General features: G+C 37.6%; 1 protein-coding gene across 4 annotated transcripts in view; it reads left to right on the top strand.

The window, feature by feature from the left end:
• Positions 1 to 19837, top strand: part of Eml4 (EMAP like 4) — a 136151-nt gene that overhangs the window by 55354 nt on the left and 60960 nt on the right. For all 4 annotated transcript variants that reach the window (XM_048353052.1, XM_048353051.1, XM_048353050.1 and 1 more), the window contains exons 2-3: positions 8434 to 8616; positions 15175 to 15304. In XM_048353052.1, coding sequence (XP_048209009.1) covers positions 8434 to 8616; positions 15175 to 15304 — 313 coding nt within the window. The remainder of the gene's footprint in view (positions 1 to 8433; positions 8617 to 15174; positions 15305 to 19837) is intronic.

Genomic DNA, 19837 nt, shown 5'->3' with positions numbered 1-19837 from the left:
AATCTCCGGCTCCGTGTAGGTTTTCGGTTCTTCTTTTTTGCTCCTTTTTGTTTTCCTGCGTTTCTCCACTGCTTCTGGATGCTGGTTTTGCTGGGTTCTTGGTGGAGTGTTGGGTGTTGGAGTTCCCAGCTCGCTATTCAGTTGGTGCGAGTCGGGGTGCCTCCCTATTGTTTCGGCGCCATCTTTCTCTCTTGAGTCTTTCTCCTTTAATTTATTACATTAGATCCATTTTTTATAATGGCCAATTTTTCTTAGCTTTGGTTCTTCAATCACCTTACCTTTTAATGGTGCAAATTACTATTGCTTTCTTCCTGAAGTTCTGTAAAAACACTGTTCCTCCATATGCTTTCCAGTTACCTTAAATTGACTTTCTTTCTTTTTTCCTCTTGTTAATTGTGTTTTATTATAGGAGTGTCCATATTCCTTATGTTAGGGAAGAAAGGGACTATACTTTTCTACTCTTACAATAGCATATTTTTTCATTTCTAATTTCTGGTAAGTTTTGAATTAAAATGTTTTTTATTCTCTTCAGCATCTTGGAAAAGGTTTAGTAGTACTCAAGAATTTGAGTAGGGTTTTTTGAGGATGATTCTTGAGCATAGAAATGGGTTTGTGGCTATGGACCACAAGCCTTCTGGCCCAATTGGGGAAGAAAAAAAAGCCCAAATTATGTAATCTTACATTGGTAGTACTGCACAAATGAGAAGCTTTCAAAAATGATCCCAATATACTGATGTGTAAGAGGAACATTTTTGTTATATACTATCACTCATGTACCTCCCAATGACAATACCTCTTGGGGGGGGGCAGGGGTAGTCCTGGGGCTTGAACTCAGGGCCTGGGCACTGACCCTGAGCTTCTTTTGCTCAAGAGCTAGCATTCTACCACTTGAACCACAGCTTCACTTCTGGCCTTTTCTGTTTATGTGGTACTGAGAAATCAAACCCAGGGCTTCATGCATGCCACCATTAAGCCAGCCTTCAATAATACCTCTTGACAGCCCTTCTAATTTGTAAGTCTGTGAGCAGTCAACTGAGTTCCTTTTAGTGTAGAGTACTTGACACCCTTGAATTTGGTGACTGAGGACTGAGTTATAGAAATGTAGTCTGCTTCCTAGCCTTTTATCAGTCAATACCAAGAGCTTGAATTCCTTCCTAGTTGGTAGTATTTTGAACACATTACATATGTGCAGCCCAAGCCCACTTAACTATTTTTAATCTTTTGAGTAATTTCTATTTTTTCATAAATCTGCACTATTAGTCAAAATAGAACTAGTTTCCTGAATCTTACTTGTGGAATACTCTCATTGGCCCCCACTTTTTCTGTAAAGTCTTTTTGAAAATATTAATCTGATAGCTTTTACATGCCATTCATATGTCATTATCTCAAGCTCTTCCTGTACACAACTCTTCATATTTTTTAGTTTAGGTTCCATCCACTACACAGTATGTTTTTGTTACTTGTATGTGTTTTTGATAGCCTTGGTTTAGATTTACATGTTTGTTATTTAAAAAAAAAAAACGACTAAAAGCAATACGTTAAATAAATTTCTTACATCTCCATTTTAACATTTATCTCCATGAATTTTAAGTGGTTACAAAAGAATAAATACATATTATACTTGTGCCACCTAGTTATATGTGGTTTTGTACGGCAGACCAAAAATATTCTACAAGTTGAATTCCATTATATATTGATCTTTTTAAGCATGGATGGCATAAAACCAGAATAGCCGGTTGTGAATTTATAATTATGGGTTACTTAATACTGTTGCAACCGTAATATTTTAAATAATTTGGAAAATTACTGTTAAGGAAAATTACTTTCATATTATATTCATCATCTTTTAGTGAAATAGTTATAATGTAGGCCATGGTCTTAACTTAATGTCTAGGTTTTAAGAATTAATGGAAATTGATCACTGATCATTCTTTATTCTCTAATTCTGAAAAGGGATCATTCTTTATTCTCTAATTCATTTGGACTGCATTTTATTTTCAAAGAAAATGTAGAAAAGGAAATACAATCTGTCACTTTGTATACGCGTTGTTTCCTACTAGTAAAAATATTCACTTTGGGGACTTTAGATTGTTATTTATAGAAACTATGTTTTGTATTGCAGTTTCAGAATGAAAAAAAGTAGGGTTTGTATTTGAAACAATACTACTTTACTATTAGAATCTTAAAAGGTCACAAAAGTAATGCCCCATACAACCAAATTATGGTGATGAATGTTCATATTGCACATTAATTTCTGCTATCCGGTGTCTGGCTTTTTTTGGCTTTTGTGTCCTACTCCTTTTTTGTCTGCATGCTATATTTGCTTGCTCCTTTTCAGTTTTGTTATCTCCCGTTAAAATAAGTAGAAAGTTTTAGTTCCGAGAGCAAAAGTAACAGGAGAGAGATTATCTTGAGCAAATTTTAGTTGTGCCTGCATAGAAGTGCTTGTGGTAGCTACGCCATCTGGACGGAGAAGGATTTCCTCAGAATGTAAAGTATGTCATGATATTTAGAGAGCTGGGATTTGCTTTGGAATTATCTGAGAAGGCAGCAGGAAACATACATAGAATTGGCTTTTATTGCTTGGAACATAGGTGGCAAGAATGAAGGGCAGCTTGCTTAGTCTCGCTTTAGTGTTTGGTTCCTCTACACATTGGAACTTGTGTATTGTTAATGTATCTCTTCCTTCCTGGAAGTTCAGACTTGTCTCACAGACTTTACTCTTAAAAACAAAGGAAGTCTGAGGAGCATGTTGCCAGGTGGAGAAAATACTGTTCCTTACTAAAGAAATAAAATGCCCAAGTTTTAGTATTTAAAATATTAAATCATTCTGTATACAAGTTGCCCTGCCGTTTTTTCTGTAACTGGTTGTAATTTCCATTAAATTTGCATGTTTGTCAATATATACCTTTTCTTTTGGTCAGCCCAGGTGCTGCCCCTGAGCTTTTCAGCTCAAAGCTAATTCTCTATCACTTGAGCCACAGTGCCACTTCCAGTTTTCTGGTGGTTAATTGGAGATACAGTATCATAGACTTTCCTGTCCTTTCCTTTGAACCATGATCCTCAGATCTCAGCCTCCTGAGTTGCTAGGATTATAGGCGTGAGGCATCGGTACCTGGCTACCATTCTTTTTAAGAGTTATGAAGCATACTGTGGTATAACCATTTATTTGATCTGATCAGTTGCCTGTTGATTGTCCTTTAGGCTAGAACCATTTTTTAAAAATTGTAAATAACACATACTATTGTCACTTGTTTCTTGTTGACTCTTCACTCATATAAAATTCTCTAATGTTCCAATGTAATCTGCCATTACCATTCTATCCAGTATAAACTTCCCTGTCTTGGGATGGGCACTAGTGGCTAACACCTGTAATCCTAGCTGCTCAAGAGGCTGAGCTGTGCAGATCAGTGTTCAAAGCCACGCCTAGCAGAAAATTCCTCAAGACTCTATCTTCAGGTAATCAAAAAAGCAGACTAGAGGCTTGGTTCAGTTGGTTAAATGCCAGCCAAGAGTGAAAAAACTGAGCAAAAGAATGAAGCCCTGAAACGAGTTTCAAAAAGAAGGGTGGTGGGGGAGAGACTGGGAGTAAGAACAACTGCTCACTGTCACTACTATGTAAGGAAAGACTAGAGACCATTTTTCTGCATTTATTTATTTGTTTGTTTGTTTGTTTATTGGCCAGTCCTGGGGCTTGGACTCCGGGCCTTGAGCACTGTCCCTTGGCTTCTTTTTGCTCAAAGTTAGCACTCTGCCACTTGAGCCACAGCCGCCACTTCTGGCCTTTTCTATATATGTGATGCTGAGGAATCGAACCCAGGGCTTCAAGTATCGAAGCAAGCACTCTTGCCACTAGGCCATATTTCCAGCCCCTCATATTTATTCTTATGATGGTATTTTATGTCATCATGTACCTTTTTGAGATAGACAATTTTTCCCCATAGATTTGAAAGTAACAACTTAGTTTCTAAAACTATTTTGTAGACCATCAGTTGTTTCTATGCCACAAATCCCCGGGCTTTTTTGGAAATACAGCTTCATTGTTGGGTATTTTGGAATTTAATTTGTGGAAATGATTTCGCTTATGTTGATAAATGCAAGTGAATCAATTATGTAGTCTAATCTTCATATTCCCCCATTCTCTTCTGCAGAAAAGAAAAATTACTAAATCTCCCTCACTCCCCAGAAATATAATGTAATCAATATTTTAATACTGATTTACGATTTTAATTACAAATTCCATTACTTGTGGATGTCAACTTATGTTAACTGAAGGTTGGTTTGTTCCTTTATTTTTCTAGTTTAAAAATTGCTGGGTATGAGTGGCTCATACCTGTAATCCTAGCTGAGATTTTTGAGGATCACAGTACAAAATCAGGCAGACTAGGAAAGTCCATGAGACTCTTATCCCCAATTAGACACAGAAAAAGCCAGAAGTTAAGCAGTAGCTCAAGTGGTAGAGTGCTAGCCTTGAACAAAAAAGCTCAGGGACAGGACCTAAGCTCTGAGTTCAAGTCCTAGGACAACATACACACACTACTTTCTTCATTACATAATTGATATGTGCATGCCTATGTATGTATGTACATGTGTATATACATATAAAATTATGTGTGCATCTGTGTATGTATATGTATATATTACACTCCTATACACTAAGCTTATATATACACACAAATATGTGTAATTTTTTAATACAAGAAGCCTTCATTTCAGAGACCATTTTTCTCTTCATATAACTCAGAAGCTTGATTATTCAATATTCAATAGTGTATGAAATTAAATTAGAAAAGAAACTTTAAACAGGCATAATTAACTGTAAAAAGATGACCAAAATGCTTGGGAAAGGTATGAAATTATTTAAATACTCAGTTGTCCAATTACTTAATTTAGAGTTATAACAAGTTTCTAAAACATCGTTTTATCACAATTCTTGCAATAATTAATATTCTGAATAGAGACAGTCATCAGAAGTAGTTTCATTGTTAATATATGTCGACAGGTTAAGGACATATAAAAATAAGGATGGTATTCCATTTTAAAATAGTTATTTAGGGCTGGGAATATGGCCTAGTGGCAAGAGTGCTTGCCTCATATACATGAAGCCCTGGGTTCGATTCCCCAGAACCACATATATAGAAAACAGTCAGTAGTGGTGCTGTGGCTCAAGTGGCAGCGTGCTAGCTAGCCTTGAGCAAAAAGAAGCCAGGGACAGTGCTCAGGCCCTGAGTCCAAGGCCCAGGACTGGCAAAAAATAAAAAATAAAATAGTTATTTAAAATCATTAAATTCAAAAGCTGTTAGAATGTTTGTGAATGTTTCATTCCCAGTGAATACTGGATTGCTGATTTATAGGTATTTAGTTAGAATACAATATATGTATACTTGCAATGATGACACATTTTTACAAATAAAAAACAAGTTAATTATAATAGAGTGTAATAAAGGGAAAGTATAATGAATAGCTGGCAATTTGATTTTTAAAAAATGGGACAAGAGGCTGGTAATATGGCCTAGTGGCAAGAGTGCTTGCCTGGTATACATGAAACCCTAGGTTCAATTCCCTAGCACCACGTATATAGAAAATGGCCAGAAGTGTCGCTGTGGCTCAAGTGGCAGAGTGCTAACCTTGAGCCAAAAGAAGCCAGGGACAGTGCTCAGGCTGAGTCCAAGGCTCAGGACTGGCAAAAAAAACCAAAACAACAACAACAAAAAAATTTTAAAAAAAACATAAAAGGGACAAAAGAACTCTGGTGCTATATTAGAGAATGGGTAAACATGCTTTTTTCCCTTTTCATTTCTAGTCATGGGGCTGGAACTCTGAGCCTGGGCACTGCCCTGATCAGGCTTTTGTGCTTACCACTTGAACCACAGCTCCACTTCTACTTTTTTTGTTGTTGATTGGAGATAACAGTCTCATGGACTTTTCCTGCCCACAATGACTTTGAACCTTGATTCTCAGATCTCAGTCTCCTGAGTAACTAGGATTATAGGTGTGAGCCACCAGCGTCCAGCTGCCACTGTATTTTTCCTGGGGCTTAAACTCAGGGCCTGGGCACTGCCCCTGGGCCTCTTTGTGCTCAAGGCAAGTGCTCTACCACTTGAGCCAAAGCACACCACTTTCAACCTTTTCTGTTGATGTGGTACTGAGGAATTGAACCGAGGGCTTCATGCATGCTAGACAAACACTCTACCACTAAGCCACATTCCCAGTCCCTGTCAGTGTATTTTTAAAACCAGTATTAGATGTCAAAAGTTCACTTGTTATATATAAATTTGTTTACACCTCTTATAAAAGAGATATACTTCTTACAGTAAGTAGACTGACGGGCGACAGGTTTATTGGGCTTACTTTTTCCCTCTTTTATTTTTAAAAATCTTTTCCTCTGGCTTAAGAACTCTTCAGAAATCATTTGTATATTTTTATTTTAACCCTTAAGACTAGAAACTATTTTGAAAGAAGGAGCAAAATCAGTGAGCTTCTTGAATTAAGAAAAGGAAAATAAAGTACATAAAGTGAGATTAGTGGAACATAGAGTTGACAAGGGAGGAGCTCTTACCTCAGTTTTTTGTATGATTTTGGTTAACTCACCTATTTTCTCAGTCTTAGTTAAATTGCCTATAAAATTGTGAAAAAAGGTTTTGGACTTATTGATAGTTATCATTCTAACTTTAGTAATACAAACAAGTTGTGTTTTATTTTAGTATGTTCTTTTATACTGTTAGAATGCAACCTGAAGGAAGCTTGTCTTAAGAACCCAGACACAATTTTTTAGCTTAAACAAAAAATACATTATTAACACATGGTGCCTTTTATTGTGAAATGCAAATAACATGAAATCATTCAACTGAAAAACAATTTTTAAAATAATTTCTCCCCTTTCTAATTTAATTGTCCTAATTAGAAGTAACCCAATTACTAACCTGATGTATGTACTTCTCAATATTTGTATATTATGGACATAATATGCATAAGTATGAAGATTTTGCCTTTTTGAAGTGTGTTGGTGCATGTATGTTTTAATCAGTATGTACTGCTTTTCAGCTTGCTAATCTCACTTATAGAGCATCCAGTATTTAGCTTATACACATACTTTATTTTTAAATATTATATGAGTATACAGACTTTAAATAGATCATTTCTTACATGTGTCAATAATAAACAGGCCTGTAGAGAACATCTCTATGGAACAGTAACTTACTGAACTCTTCCTATATGACAGTACTGTGCATTATTTCACCTAATAATCCTAAGACTGAGATAAGTACTAATTACGATAAGGGAATTAATGTGATGATGAAAACCAGTCACGGAGCTGATAAAAAGCATGATTACCAACTCTCTATAACACCAGAGTTCTTTTGTCCCTGTTTTTTTTTTAAATATCAAATTGCTCCTGAAAAATGAGTTCATATTCTAGATTTTAGGAAATAATTATAAAATATAGAACTATTAAAAAAACTGGAAATCCATTACTATGTTCTTTCATTTCCATCACTGTTATCTTACCTAGATAGGAAATTTTAGGGATGGGGTGCGTGTGTGCTGGAACTGGGTGTTGAACCCAGGGCCTTACACTCTTTTTGTTGTTGTTGTTGTTGTTGTTGCCAGTCCTGGGGCTTAGACTCAGGGCCTGAGTACTGTCCCTGGCTTCTTTTTGCTCAGGGCTAGCACTCTGCCACTTGAGTCACAGTGCCACTTCTGGCCGTTTTCTATATATTTGGTGCTGGGGAATTGAACCCTGGGCTTCATGTATATGAGTCAAGCACTCTTGCCACTAGGCCATATTCCCAGCCCGGCCTTACACTCTTAACTGGCTCTTTGCTCAAAGCTGGTACTCTTCCACTTAAGCCACGCCATTCAAAGTAGAGCTTTCTGGTCAGTGCTATGAATGAATATATCCGTTTCCTCTCAAAGCAAAATAGAAGAGATGTTCTTTTGTTTTCATAAAAAATACAAACAATGTTGTAAATAAGGGTAATTTGAATAGCATGCTGTCTTCCAATTTCCAAATGTCTACAAAATGGCATTAACATCTGGTGAAAAAAAACAATTGAAATGTATACCAATGGAAAGATTGCTTGCAGGGAAATTTTTCATCATTTTAATTATCTGACTTAATTAAAAATTATTTTATGCCTGGGAGCATGACTCAAGAGGAAAAATATTTGCCTAGCATGCACAAGGCCCTGGGCTCAATCCCCAGTACACGTAAAGAAAAAAATAAAGGAAAGAAAAGAAATGTTTATCATTTTACATTAGTTAAAATAGCTTTGAAAGTCATTATAGTAATTAATCTTATAAGCAGTTATGCAGTTACCATTACAGTTTTAATTGCCTTTTTAAAGCTCTGGTATTGGTATAGTTTCATTTATCAGAAGGTTTTTTCAAGAGTTTTAACATATTTGATGTTTGTTGATTTTTTTTTTTCAGATGATAGTATTTCTGCTGCAAGTACTTCTGATGTCCAAGATCGCCTCTCAGCTCTTGAGTTACGAGTTCAACAGCAAGAAGATGAAATCACTGTGCTAAAGGCAGCATTGGCTAACGTTTTAAGGCGTCTTACAATCACTGAAGATAACGTGGCCTCGGTGAAAAAATTACTCACAAATAAAGGTAATTTTAACTGAGGTGTAAAACAGTAAGAGCCTTGCTTTTTGCAGTATTTTCTTTCAAAATTGAAATTGAGGTTATAAAATTAGTTTCTCTTTTGATTGACTCGTGATTGTAGCTTATTCCTAAGAATTTCTAAAGTTTATTCTTTTAAGTTGGAGACTTTCAAATAGTACTACGGATTGTACTTACACACTGACACTTTGTATAAAGTTGATCTTTTCCAACTAAATAGTTCACTGAAGGTAAAAGCTGAATCTTTTACTATTTCTTATTCTACCTTAGTCATAGTATATGTATATAGATAAATATGACTGTAATATATGTATAGTCTCCAGACAATGGGAATTTTTACCTCTAGATATTGATAGTTTTTAAGATGTTATTAGGACCTAGCTGGTCTGAGCTTGGAGTAGATGTAGCCTTTCTAATTCTTTGAAATTACTCAAGCATTTTGAACACATTTTACTGATTTCTTGGTAGAACAGATGGGAACTGGCATGCTCACCCTAATTTTGGCTCTAAGTTATGAAGTTAGGGAAGAATCTTTTAACACCTAGATGTTTAGATAGATAAAAGAACAATTAGCCAGAAGATGGAAAATAGATTTAAAAGTTTGGTTTTTTTTGGTGGTGGTTTTCTGTTTTGTTTCATTTTGTTTTTTTCTTTCAGTACTAGTGATTGAACTCTGGGCCTCACTTCTTACTAGCCAGGCATTTTACCACTGGAACCACTCCACAAGTCCATGATTTTTGTGTGTGTGTGTGTGTGTAGGGGATATTCTGTTGTGGGGCTTGAACTCAGGGTCTGAGTGCTCTGCCTGAGCTCTTTCAACACTAGCACGTTACTTTGGGCCACAGGTTCACTTCTGTTTTGTTTTTTTTTTTTTTTTTGGCCAGTCCTGGGCCTTGGACTCAGGGCCTGAGCACTGTCCCTGGCTTCCTTTTTGCTCAAGGCTAGCACTCTGCCACGTGAGCCACAGCGCCACTTCTGGCTGTTTTCTGTATATGTGGTGCTGGGGAATCGAACCCAGGGCCTCATGTATACGAGGCAGGCACTCTTGCCACTAGGCCATATCCCCAGCCCTCACTTCTGTTTTTTTTTTTTGTTTTATTTTTTATTTATTTATTTTTTTTATTTTTTGGCCAGTCCTGGTTCTTGGACTCAGGGCCTGAGCACTGTACCTGGCTTCTTTTTGCTCAAGGCTAGCACTCTGCCACTTGAGCCACAGCGCCACTTCTGGCCATTTTTTGTATATGTGGTGCTGGGGAATCGAACCCAGGGCCTCATGTATATGAGGCAGGCACTCTTGCCACTAGGCCATATCCCCAGCCCCCTCACTTCTGTTTTTTTGAGTGGAGATAAGAGACTTTTTTGCGTGGGCTCCTCAGATCTGAGCCTCCTGAGTAGGCAGGATTACAGTCATGAACCACTGGCACAAATTCATTTTTTTCTTTTAATGTTTGAGTTTGAGATGCATATGATATATGAGCAGATACATAGAGATAGCTGAAATATAAATCTAGTTCTTGGGCTAGTCTTGGCTAGCAAAAAGAATTTGGGACTTTTTTAAAATTTTTATTGTCAAACTGATATACAGAGCAGTTACAGTTTCATACATTAAGCATTGGATACATTTCTTGTACTGTTTGTTATCTCCTCCCTCATTCCCCCCTCTCCCCTCCCCTTTTCCCTTTCTCCCCATGAGTTGTTCAGTAGATTTACACTAAACAGTTTTGCAAGTATTGCTTTTGTAATCATTTGTCTTTTTTACCCTGTGTCTCCCGATTTTGGTATTCCCTTTCAGTTTCCTGGTTCTAATACCTGTATACACAGTTTCCAATGCACTCAGATAAGATACAGAGATAGTGCAGGTACAACCACAGGAAGGGGATACAAGAGGATCATCAATAATAGAAGCTACGGTTTCACATTGCATGTTGAAAGTAATTACAACAGTGATATAACAGTTATTTCCAAAACAGGGAGTTCATTTCACTTAGCATCATCTTTTGTGTTCATAAGGCTATAGCTACTGGGCTCTTGTGATCCTCTGCTGTGACTAGCCTAAACCTGTGCTAATTATTCCATATAAGGGAGACCATAGAGTCCATGTTTCTTTGGGTCTGGTTCATTTCACTTAGTATAATTTTTCCAAGTCCTTCCATTTCCTTACGAATGGGGCAATGTCCTTCTTTCTGATAGAGACATAAAATTCCATTGTGTATATGTACCACATTTTCCTGATCCATTCGTCTACTGAGGGGCATCTGGGTTGGTTCCAGATTCTAGCTATGACAAATTGTGCTGCGATGAACATTGTTGTGCTGGTGGCTTTAGTGTGTTCTTGTTTGTGGTCTTTTGGGTAGATGCCTGGAATTTGGGACTGTTAAGCTTATGAATGTGAGTTGAATAGAAAAAGGATGTAAATAAGAAGGCCAAGGATATTTCCAGTTGGGAACTAACAGTTTCAGCAAAGCTGAGTAATTTATGTTACCAGCTGCTACAGAGAAGTCAGATTAAGCAAAGACTGAGTAGTGACCATTGAGCTTGGCATTTATGAGAATATTAGAAAACTATGAAAGTAATTTCAGTGGAGTAATAGGATTGAAAATAAAATTGTAGTAGTTTGAAAAGCTGCAAATGAGGAAAATTGTGAAATTGAGAGCAGCAAATATAGCCACTCTTAAAAAATGTTATTCAAGGATAGAAGAGGGTAGTAACTATAGCAATGCTAAAAATCAAATGTGGTTTATTTACTTCACTGCTGGGCATTGAACTCAGAGCCTCATACAAATGAGCAAGTGCTCTACCACTGAACTTATATCCCTAACCCCCTGTATTTTTTATTATTATAAAGTACTACAGGTAGGTTGAGGACAGAAAAGCAGCAAAGAGGAAAAAAATTTTTTTTGAGGGGAGGTTAATAATAAGGCAAGTTTCTGAAGGGTTCAGAGCATCTTAGACCATGTAAAAAGCTACTCATCATAAACAAGGAAAAACTCAGAAAGGTTACATCTGAGATAATGTGGAAAGAGGTATAACTCAGTGGAAGTCCATGTATATTCACAATTGCAGCGCCAAAAGTTTCACCCATTCCTGAGGAAACAGTGATAACCCTTACGAGAATAACAATATTTGCAATACTGGGGCTTGAACTCATGGCTTCACACTGCTTGGCTTGTTTAATCTACTGGTACTCTACCACTTGAGCTATGCCTCCAGCTCTGCTTTTTGCTGGTTATTTTGGAGATGAGAGTAGCAGATTTTCTGCCAGGCTAACCTCTAACTGTGATCCTCTGGATTGCAGCATCTTGAATAGTTAGGATAATAGGCTTTTTCCACCCCTCTCACCACTACATGTATTCTAGGATCTGGTAGTTATTATTCTATTCTCTGCTTCTTAGAGATTCAACTTTTCAGCATACATGTATATGAGAACATGCAGTGTTTGTCTTTCTGTGCCTGGCTTATTCCACTTGAGGTATCCTCCATTTCTATCCATGTTGTATTGAAAGTATTTCATATGAAAGTTATTTCCTTTTTATTTTTTTAAATAGCTGAATATTACTCCAATGTGTCTGTATACCTTAGTTGGTCAGCTTTTCTTCACTCTAGCAAAAGATTTTGATATCTGATATGATTTAGAATGAGGGTAGCTTCTGGAACTAATCTGATATATATAGAAGGCTTATTGTATCCACTTTGCTATAAATCATTGACAAGAATCAGTGATCTCCATCATTGTCTCAAAGTACTTGTAGTTTCAAGACAACTCTGTAGACAGATAGGTGATAGGTTCAAACCCATTTTGTGAAGCTGTTATTAGGATAAATCAAATTTGCCATTGTTGAAGATAGCCATTAACAAAATTTGGATAATGATAATAGTGATGAAAGAGGAACAAGCTTGGCTTCAAATATGACTCAAAGGAAATATTAATGTGTGCTTACTGGCTTCAGGGAATCCTACTGTCACTTGAAAGTAGTATTGTCATTCAGTAAAATCCCAAATCAGAAACATACCTTGTACTAGCTTTTTTAGTTATCTAGCTCTCTTTCAGTTTATCTGTTCCCATGTACCAGAAGCATTAAAAGCTAAGCCTCATATTTTTCTTTAAGTGTATGTTGCCAGATAGTCTAACTGAAGTAGAAAGTTTTCCTCATAGCCTTTTTTTTTTTTTTGGGTGGGGGGGAAGGTTGAGGGTACTGGTCCTGGGGCTTGAACTCAGGACCTGGGATCTGTCCCTGAGAGCTTCTTTTTGCTCAAGATCTACCACTTGAGCCACAGTGCTACTTCCAGCTTTTTCTGAGTAGTTTATTGTAGATAAGTGTCTCATGTGATTTCCTGCCTGGGCTGGCTTTGATCTATGGTCCTCAGATCTCAGTCTTCTAAGTAGATAGGATTATAGACATGAGCCATCAGCATCTGGCTCCCCTTAGTTCTCAAGGCAGCCAGTCATTTAAAATTTTTCATGTACCTTCTCTATCGGGAAAATTCTTTCCATTTGACAGTATATGTTCATAATATGTATACCAGTTGTGATTGATTCCTTGCCAAAAGGTTTACCTGTGCTTTGGAACAAAAGGGAACACTTTCGGCAGTTTTAACTGCTAGGAAGACAAATTATGCCACAGCTGGTACCTGGAAAACCCATTACAGTTAGTTTTTTGGTGGTGGGGGGTAGGGGTATGTGACCAAATGAATGTAATTGGAGAATACAGCCCAGTGGCATGGTCTGAAGAAAAACTACACACTGATATACATTGTACACAGAAGAAGCAAAGAAACCAATTTTGTTTGAGGGCATCAAATCAGTCATTTATGTCCACAGAACTGTTGATAAACCAAAGATAACAAGCATCATAGTTGCCACTTGAGAGAGGAAAGAACCTAGTGGAAAAATGTAAATGAATGTAGTCAGTTTTCCAAAAGAAACAATCCTAATCATATAAAATCTGGATTACTATAAAGGCACCAATCTGTATCATTTTACTCCTGTGGTGGTGGTGGTGTTGTTTTGTGGCCAGTCCTGGGCCTTGGACTCAGAGCCTGAGCACAGTCCCTGGCTTTTTTCTGCTATTCTGCCACTTGAGCCACAGCGCCACTTCTGGCCATTTTCTATATATTTGGTGCTGGGGAATCGAACCTGGGGCTTCATGTATACGAGACAAGCACTCTTGGCACTAGGCCATATTCCCAGCCCAAATGACATTTGGGAGATGAGGATTATCATGGGTTTGCAATAAAGATTTGGAGATATAAATTTCTTTGATAAGATTATTAAACTAAAATGACTGCTAATTGTAATTGGAGGGGGAGGAGGCATGGTTCACTTTGTAGAGCATTAACCAAGGAGCGAAATAGGCAGATAAGGAGTTTGAGTCCCAGTCTTGCACCTAAAAAAGGAAAAAGAAAGAAATTGTAGTTGGAGTCGAAATGTCTCCCTATTTAGCACCTCAGAAACTTCTAAATTATTCTTCATGTTTAAAAGAATGCTGATAGACATTGCCTTAGACCAGTGGCAGCAGTTGTCATTAACAGGTGTCATTACACTGTGAGAGTCACCTTCTTTGTCCTTTCCATTAAAAAATTACTTTATATACTTTAACTTTTTTTTTTTTTTTTTTTTTTTTTTGCCATGCCAGTCCTGGGGCTTGGACTCAGGGCCAGAGCACTGTCCCTAGCTTCTTTTTGCTCAAGGCTAGCACTCCGCCACTTGAGCCACAGTGCCACTTCTGGCCATTTTCTGTATATGTGGTGCTGAGGAATCGAACCAAGGGCTTCATGTATATGAGGCAAGCCCTCTTGCTACTAGGCCATATCTCCAGCCCCTGGAGTAGCATTTTTTTTTTTTTTTTTTTTTTTTTTTTTTTTTTTTTTTTTTTTTTTTTTTTTTTTTTTTTTTTTTTTTTGCCAGTCCTGGGCCTTAGACTCAGGGCCTGAGCACTGTCCCTGGCTTCTTCCCGCTCAAGGCTAGCACTCTGCCACTGAGCCACAGCGCCGCTTCTGGCCGTTTTCTGTATATGTGGTGCTGGGGAATCGAACCTAGGGCCTCGTGTATCCGAGGCAGGCACTCTTGCCGCTAGGCTATATCCCCAGCCCCTCTGGAGTAGCATTTTAAGATTTAATTTTTAGAATTTAAAAGACATGTTTTCAGCAAAACCTGAACAATTAAGATTGACAGTATGAAGAATTTTGGTTTACTTGAGGTACAAACTTTGAAACATGTATTTTAAAGCTGCTGTAAAGGAATGAGCCTAGTTGCATCTTAGAAACTCAGTAAGGCTTTATTGGTCTGGTTTGTCTGTGGGGTGGAGGAGTCCTGGGGTTTGAACTCAGGGCATTGATGGGAATAATTGTTGACAAAGTAATATTTAAGTTGGCAAAGCAAGAGGTCACTTTACTTTAAAATTTGTTAAAATTTCTATCTTTTGAATTTTTATTTTTGTTATTAATTGTACATAGAGGCTACACTTCCATAAGTCAGGTTATGAGTAAAATTTCGATCTTTGCAAAATATTTTGAAGTTTGGTGCAATTTTTTTTCTTATTACTTTAGGTCAGCCAAGCCTTCGAGAGGCTATTTCCATGTCCTGTATAACAAATGGAAGTAGTGTAAGCAGAAAACCAGCTCACACCAGCTCTGTCTCAATTGCAAGAAAAGAAACTCTATCATCTGCTGCTAAAAGGTACCTGTTTGGCAAAAAAGGGAAAACTGACATTATAAAATTATATGATTATAAGGAATTTGTCTATTTTGTGTGTGTGTGTGTGTGTGTGTGTGTGTGTGTGTGTGTGTGTGTGTGTGTGTGTGTGCATGCATGCATGCATGCATGCCAGTCCTAGGGCTTGAACTCAGTGCCTGGGAGCAGTCCTTGAGCTTTTTTCCCCTTTTTTTCTTCAAAGCTAGTTCTCTACCACTTGATCCACTTGAGCCACAGCTCTACTTCCACATTTTTATTTTAGGAGTGGCTAATTAGGGATCAGAGTGTCATAGACTATCTGCTTGGGCTGGCTTCAAAACACAATCCTTACGTCTCAGCCTCCTGAGTAGCTAGGATTACAGACATGAGCCACTGGCACCTGGTGAATTAGTCTGCTTTGGAAAAGAGCATGGGATTTTAGTGAGCATATCCCTTGAATTCTTTGTGAATGAAACATCTAGCCAGTGCCCATTCAGTTTATATTCATAGGCCTAGTGGTAAAGTGCTTGCCTTGGATACATGAAGCCCTGGGTTCGATTCCCCAGCACCACATATATAGAAAACGCCAGAAGTGGCGCTGTGGCTCAAGTGGCAGAGTGCAGCCTTGAACAAAAAGATGCCAGGGACAGTGCTCAGGCCCTGAGTCCAAGCCCCAGGACTGGCAAAAAACAAAACAAAACAAAAACCTGTTGAGGTTTAGTAAGGAAGCTTTTCTTACTAAAGAGAGAACATAAGCCAGCCATGTGGTGATGCCTGTAATCCCTGTACTCAGGAGGCTGAGAAAGGAGGATCATGAGTTTGAGGCCAGCCACTCTGGGCTATATTAGCCAGACCCTATTTCAGCTCTCCTGTTTCCCCCCAAAAGAGGACAATTTCATTCTTGATTTCTTTTTAACAAGAATTTATTAATAAATACCACTATATTTAGTGAAATTGCATACTGATTTTTTTCTTAGCAAGTGATGTATTTGATACAACATTTTAAAGGGAAAACCAGAATCTTTAGTATGTATCTGCATTCGTGGGAAGTTATACACTGTGTTCTCTCTCTCTCTCTCTCTCTCTCTCTCTCTCCTCAAGGTTTTTTCTTTTTTCTTTTTGCAGGTGGGGGGGGGGGGGTTGTGGAGCTTGAACTCTGGGCCTGGGCGGGACCCTGAGCTCTTCAGCTCAAGGCGAGCACTCTACCACTTGAGCACCACTTCTGGCTTTCTGGTGGTTAATTGCAGCTAAGAGTCTCATGGACTCTTCTTCCCAGGCTGCCTTTGAACTGCAATCCTCAGATCTAAGCCTCCTGAGTAGCTAGGATTACAGGCATGAGCCACTGGTGCCCAGCTCTATTCTTTCTTTATAAATATTCTAGTTTTTTTTTTTTAGTGTATGTCTGCTTACTAGTAGGTACTGAGCAGAATAATTGTAGAATTGCTGTAATATAAAAGTTTCAGCAATGCCAGGCATGGTAAAGCATGCTTGTAATCCTGGCTATTCAGGTAGGATGGTTGTTGTCCAAGGCCAGCTTGGACAAAGTTAGCATGGCCCTATCTGAAAAATTAAAAGCAAAGGACTAGGAATATAGCTCAAGTGGCAAGTACTAGGCTAAGTACTAGGCTCTAGTATGGGAAAGGAGAGCAAGAAAAAGAGGGAGGTAAGTTTTAGTGGGCTATAGATTTGGATTCTATATATATGTATTACAGTAAAATTGCTTATAGAATTTTCTTTTCAAATTCTTAATAAATTATTCCATTCAGAGTTGGAGAAACCATAGGAGATCAATTACATTATCTTACAACTTTTTCCTTCAAAGAGTACATGAGAAAAATTCTAAGTAATGTTACAATATACTGATGGAAAGCACTTACCTCAATAAATTAATGCTAGTGCCTGAAATTTTTAATGTGGAAGTGCAGTATATATTCATCCAAACAGGTGGCTTTATCGAATGGTGAAAAAAAATAACAAGATCTTTGGTCCTTTATTTTTCCCCTTTGGTCCATTTAAAAATAAAATTCTAGAATTTTATCTTTGAAGTCACTATCACAGAATCTACAGTTTCTCTTTCAGACAGTGTTGAAATTTACTACCTATATTCTACTTTCAGGAGAAATTTTCCTATGTCATTTGTAGTAAAAATTCTTAATACAGCTTTTATTAAATTTCCATGTTTCTAGTGGCAGTTTGGATTCACTCAGTTTTATTGAATAGTTGCTGTTATTTTCATATAGTGATAAATGTTATGCATAATAATGATTCCATTATTTAAGACCAGATGAGTTTGTTTCTTTATGACACAGGGATGCTGTATTTTTAATAAGCCAGAAAGAAAATCTCATTTGGGTTGTACTGCTCTCACCTAAACTAGCATCTAGCATTCAGGATAGTTTGAAGACCCATAAGAAAGAACTAAATTCTAACTCCATTTTTAAATTCAAGTTTAATCTGATACTTTTGAGGTAAATTTTTATGTTTTAGGACATATTTTTTAAAAAAACTTGAACATGAAGTCAGTGGTCAATGGCTAGTGTGAAATCAGATGTCAGAACTGAATCAGATAAAGTATAAATAAACATTTGTGCAAATGTAACAATAAAATCCCCATGTCTATAACTAATATAAATAATAAAAGAAATGTCACTGTCAAAATGTTACATTTTTATAATTATTATAATGTAGTAGTTAAATTGCGTGTGCTCTATATATTTGTTTAAAAGTTTGGAATGTCCTTCCATATAGGCTATGCACCTTATGGTAAAATTAAAGAATGTCCGTTGATTAAGAACTACAGAGTGTTGATAAGTTTTTGCCTTTTCAACATTGGAATGCTAATCTTGGTATCTTCTGCTTTGTAATAATTGCAAAAGTGTTGATTCAGTAAATACTGTCTGGTATGATTGGGAATGGAAGGTGGTTTGTTAAGAGTCAAAGTACAGCCAGACTCCAGTGGCTCACACCTGTAATCCTAGCTACTCAAGAGCCTGAGATCTGAGGATCACAGTTCTGAAACCAGCCCTGGCATGAAAATCTGTGATACTCTTGTCTCCAATTAATCACAGAAAAAGCCAAAAATGGTGCTTTGGCTCTAGCCTTGAGCAGCAGGAGCTCAGGGACAGTGCCCAGGCCCAATGTTGTAGCCCCAGGACCAGCAAAAAAAAGTACAGAATCATAAAATTACACAAATATCTTAACTATTTTGTTTTAACCCTGCATCTGTATTTAAATATAGTATTGTCAGTGTTATCATGAAAGAAAACTGAGGGGCTGGGGATATGGCCTAGTGGCAAGAGTGCTTGCCTTGTATACATGAGGCCCTGGGTTCGATTCCCCAGCACCACATATACAGAAAATGGCCAGAAGTGGCGCTGTGGCTCAAGTGGCAGAGTGCTAGCCTTGAGCAAAAAGAAGCCAGGGACAGTGCTCAGGCCCTGAGTTCAAGGCCCAGGACTGGCCAAAAAAAAAAAAAAAAAACTGAGAAATTTAACATTTTGGCAAAGCAAAGTTTTCCTGTGATTTTAAGACATTATCTCATCCCAATTTAACAAATTTTTTACTAACTCATTTAGTTTTTTTAGATTAGTTTTGTAGAATTTGTAGGGTTTTTTTTCTATGTATATTTTGTCAATTTCCTTTCTTGTTTATGTCAGATTTGGGGGGAAACATAAATTCTTGTTAAGATTTAAACTCTAGGGCTGGAGGTGTGGCTCAAAAATAGATACCTGCCTAGCAAGCTTAAACCTTTGGATTCAAGCCCTAGTACCACTTTTTTTTTTTTTTTTTTTTTTTTTTTTTTTTTTTTGGCCAGTCCTGGGGCTTGGACTCAGGGCCTGAGCACTGTCCCTGGCTTCTTCCCGCTCAAGGCTAGCACTCCGCCACTTGAGCCACAGCGCCGCTTCTGGCCGTTTTCTGTATATGTGGTGCTGGGGAATCGAACCTAGGGCCTCGTGTATCCAAGGCAGGCACTCTTGCCACTAGGCTATATCCCCAGCCCCAGTACCACTTTTTTTTAAGGCTCAAAATATTTAATCTCTGTTAAACTGAGTATTGTGGTGCACACCTGTCTCTCCAGTACTCAGGAGGCTGGGGCAGCCTATTCTGCATAGCAAGTTCCAAGCAGACTTAAGTACATAGCAAGATCCTCTTTGAAAAAAATCAAGAAATAAAACTCCATTGTTGGGAATTAGGGATATAGCCCAGTAGTGAGTGGAATGCTTGCCTCGCATAGTCAAGACCCTGTGTAGATCTCCAACACACTAACAAAGTGGGAAAAATACCTCGGCAGGAGCAGAAGTATGCAGAGGAATTACAGAATAAACTGTTAAACCTGAGTATTTAGTGTGTTTAACATCAGTTTGTTTTTAATGGGTATTGTGTCCCTAATCCTTTAATTTGGGTATGTTGGAGTCAGTTAAGAGAGTTTATTGCTGTTGGGCAGCTTCCTCCTGCCGAATAATCAGTCTAAATGAAAAAATTCATTAGAGGTAATTTCTGTCCAGAAGATCTTCATAGGATGTATTATCTTACCTTTTT

This window comes from Perognathus longimembris, chromosome 8 (genome assembly GCF_023159225.1).
Source record: "Perognathus longimembris pacificus isolate PPM17 chromosome 8, ASM2315922v1, whole genome shotgun sequence".
NCBI lineage: Eukaryota > Metazoa > Chordata > Mammalia > Rodentia > Heteromyidae > Perognathus > Perognathus longimembris.
This window is presented reverse-complemented; position numbering and strand designations above follow the sequence as displayed.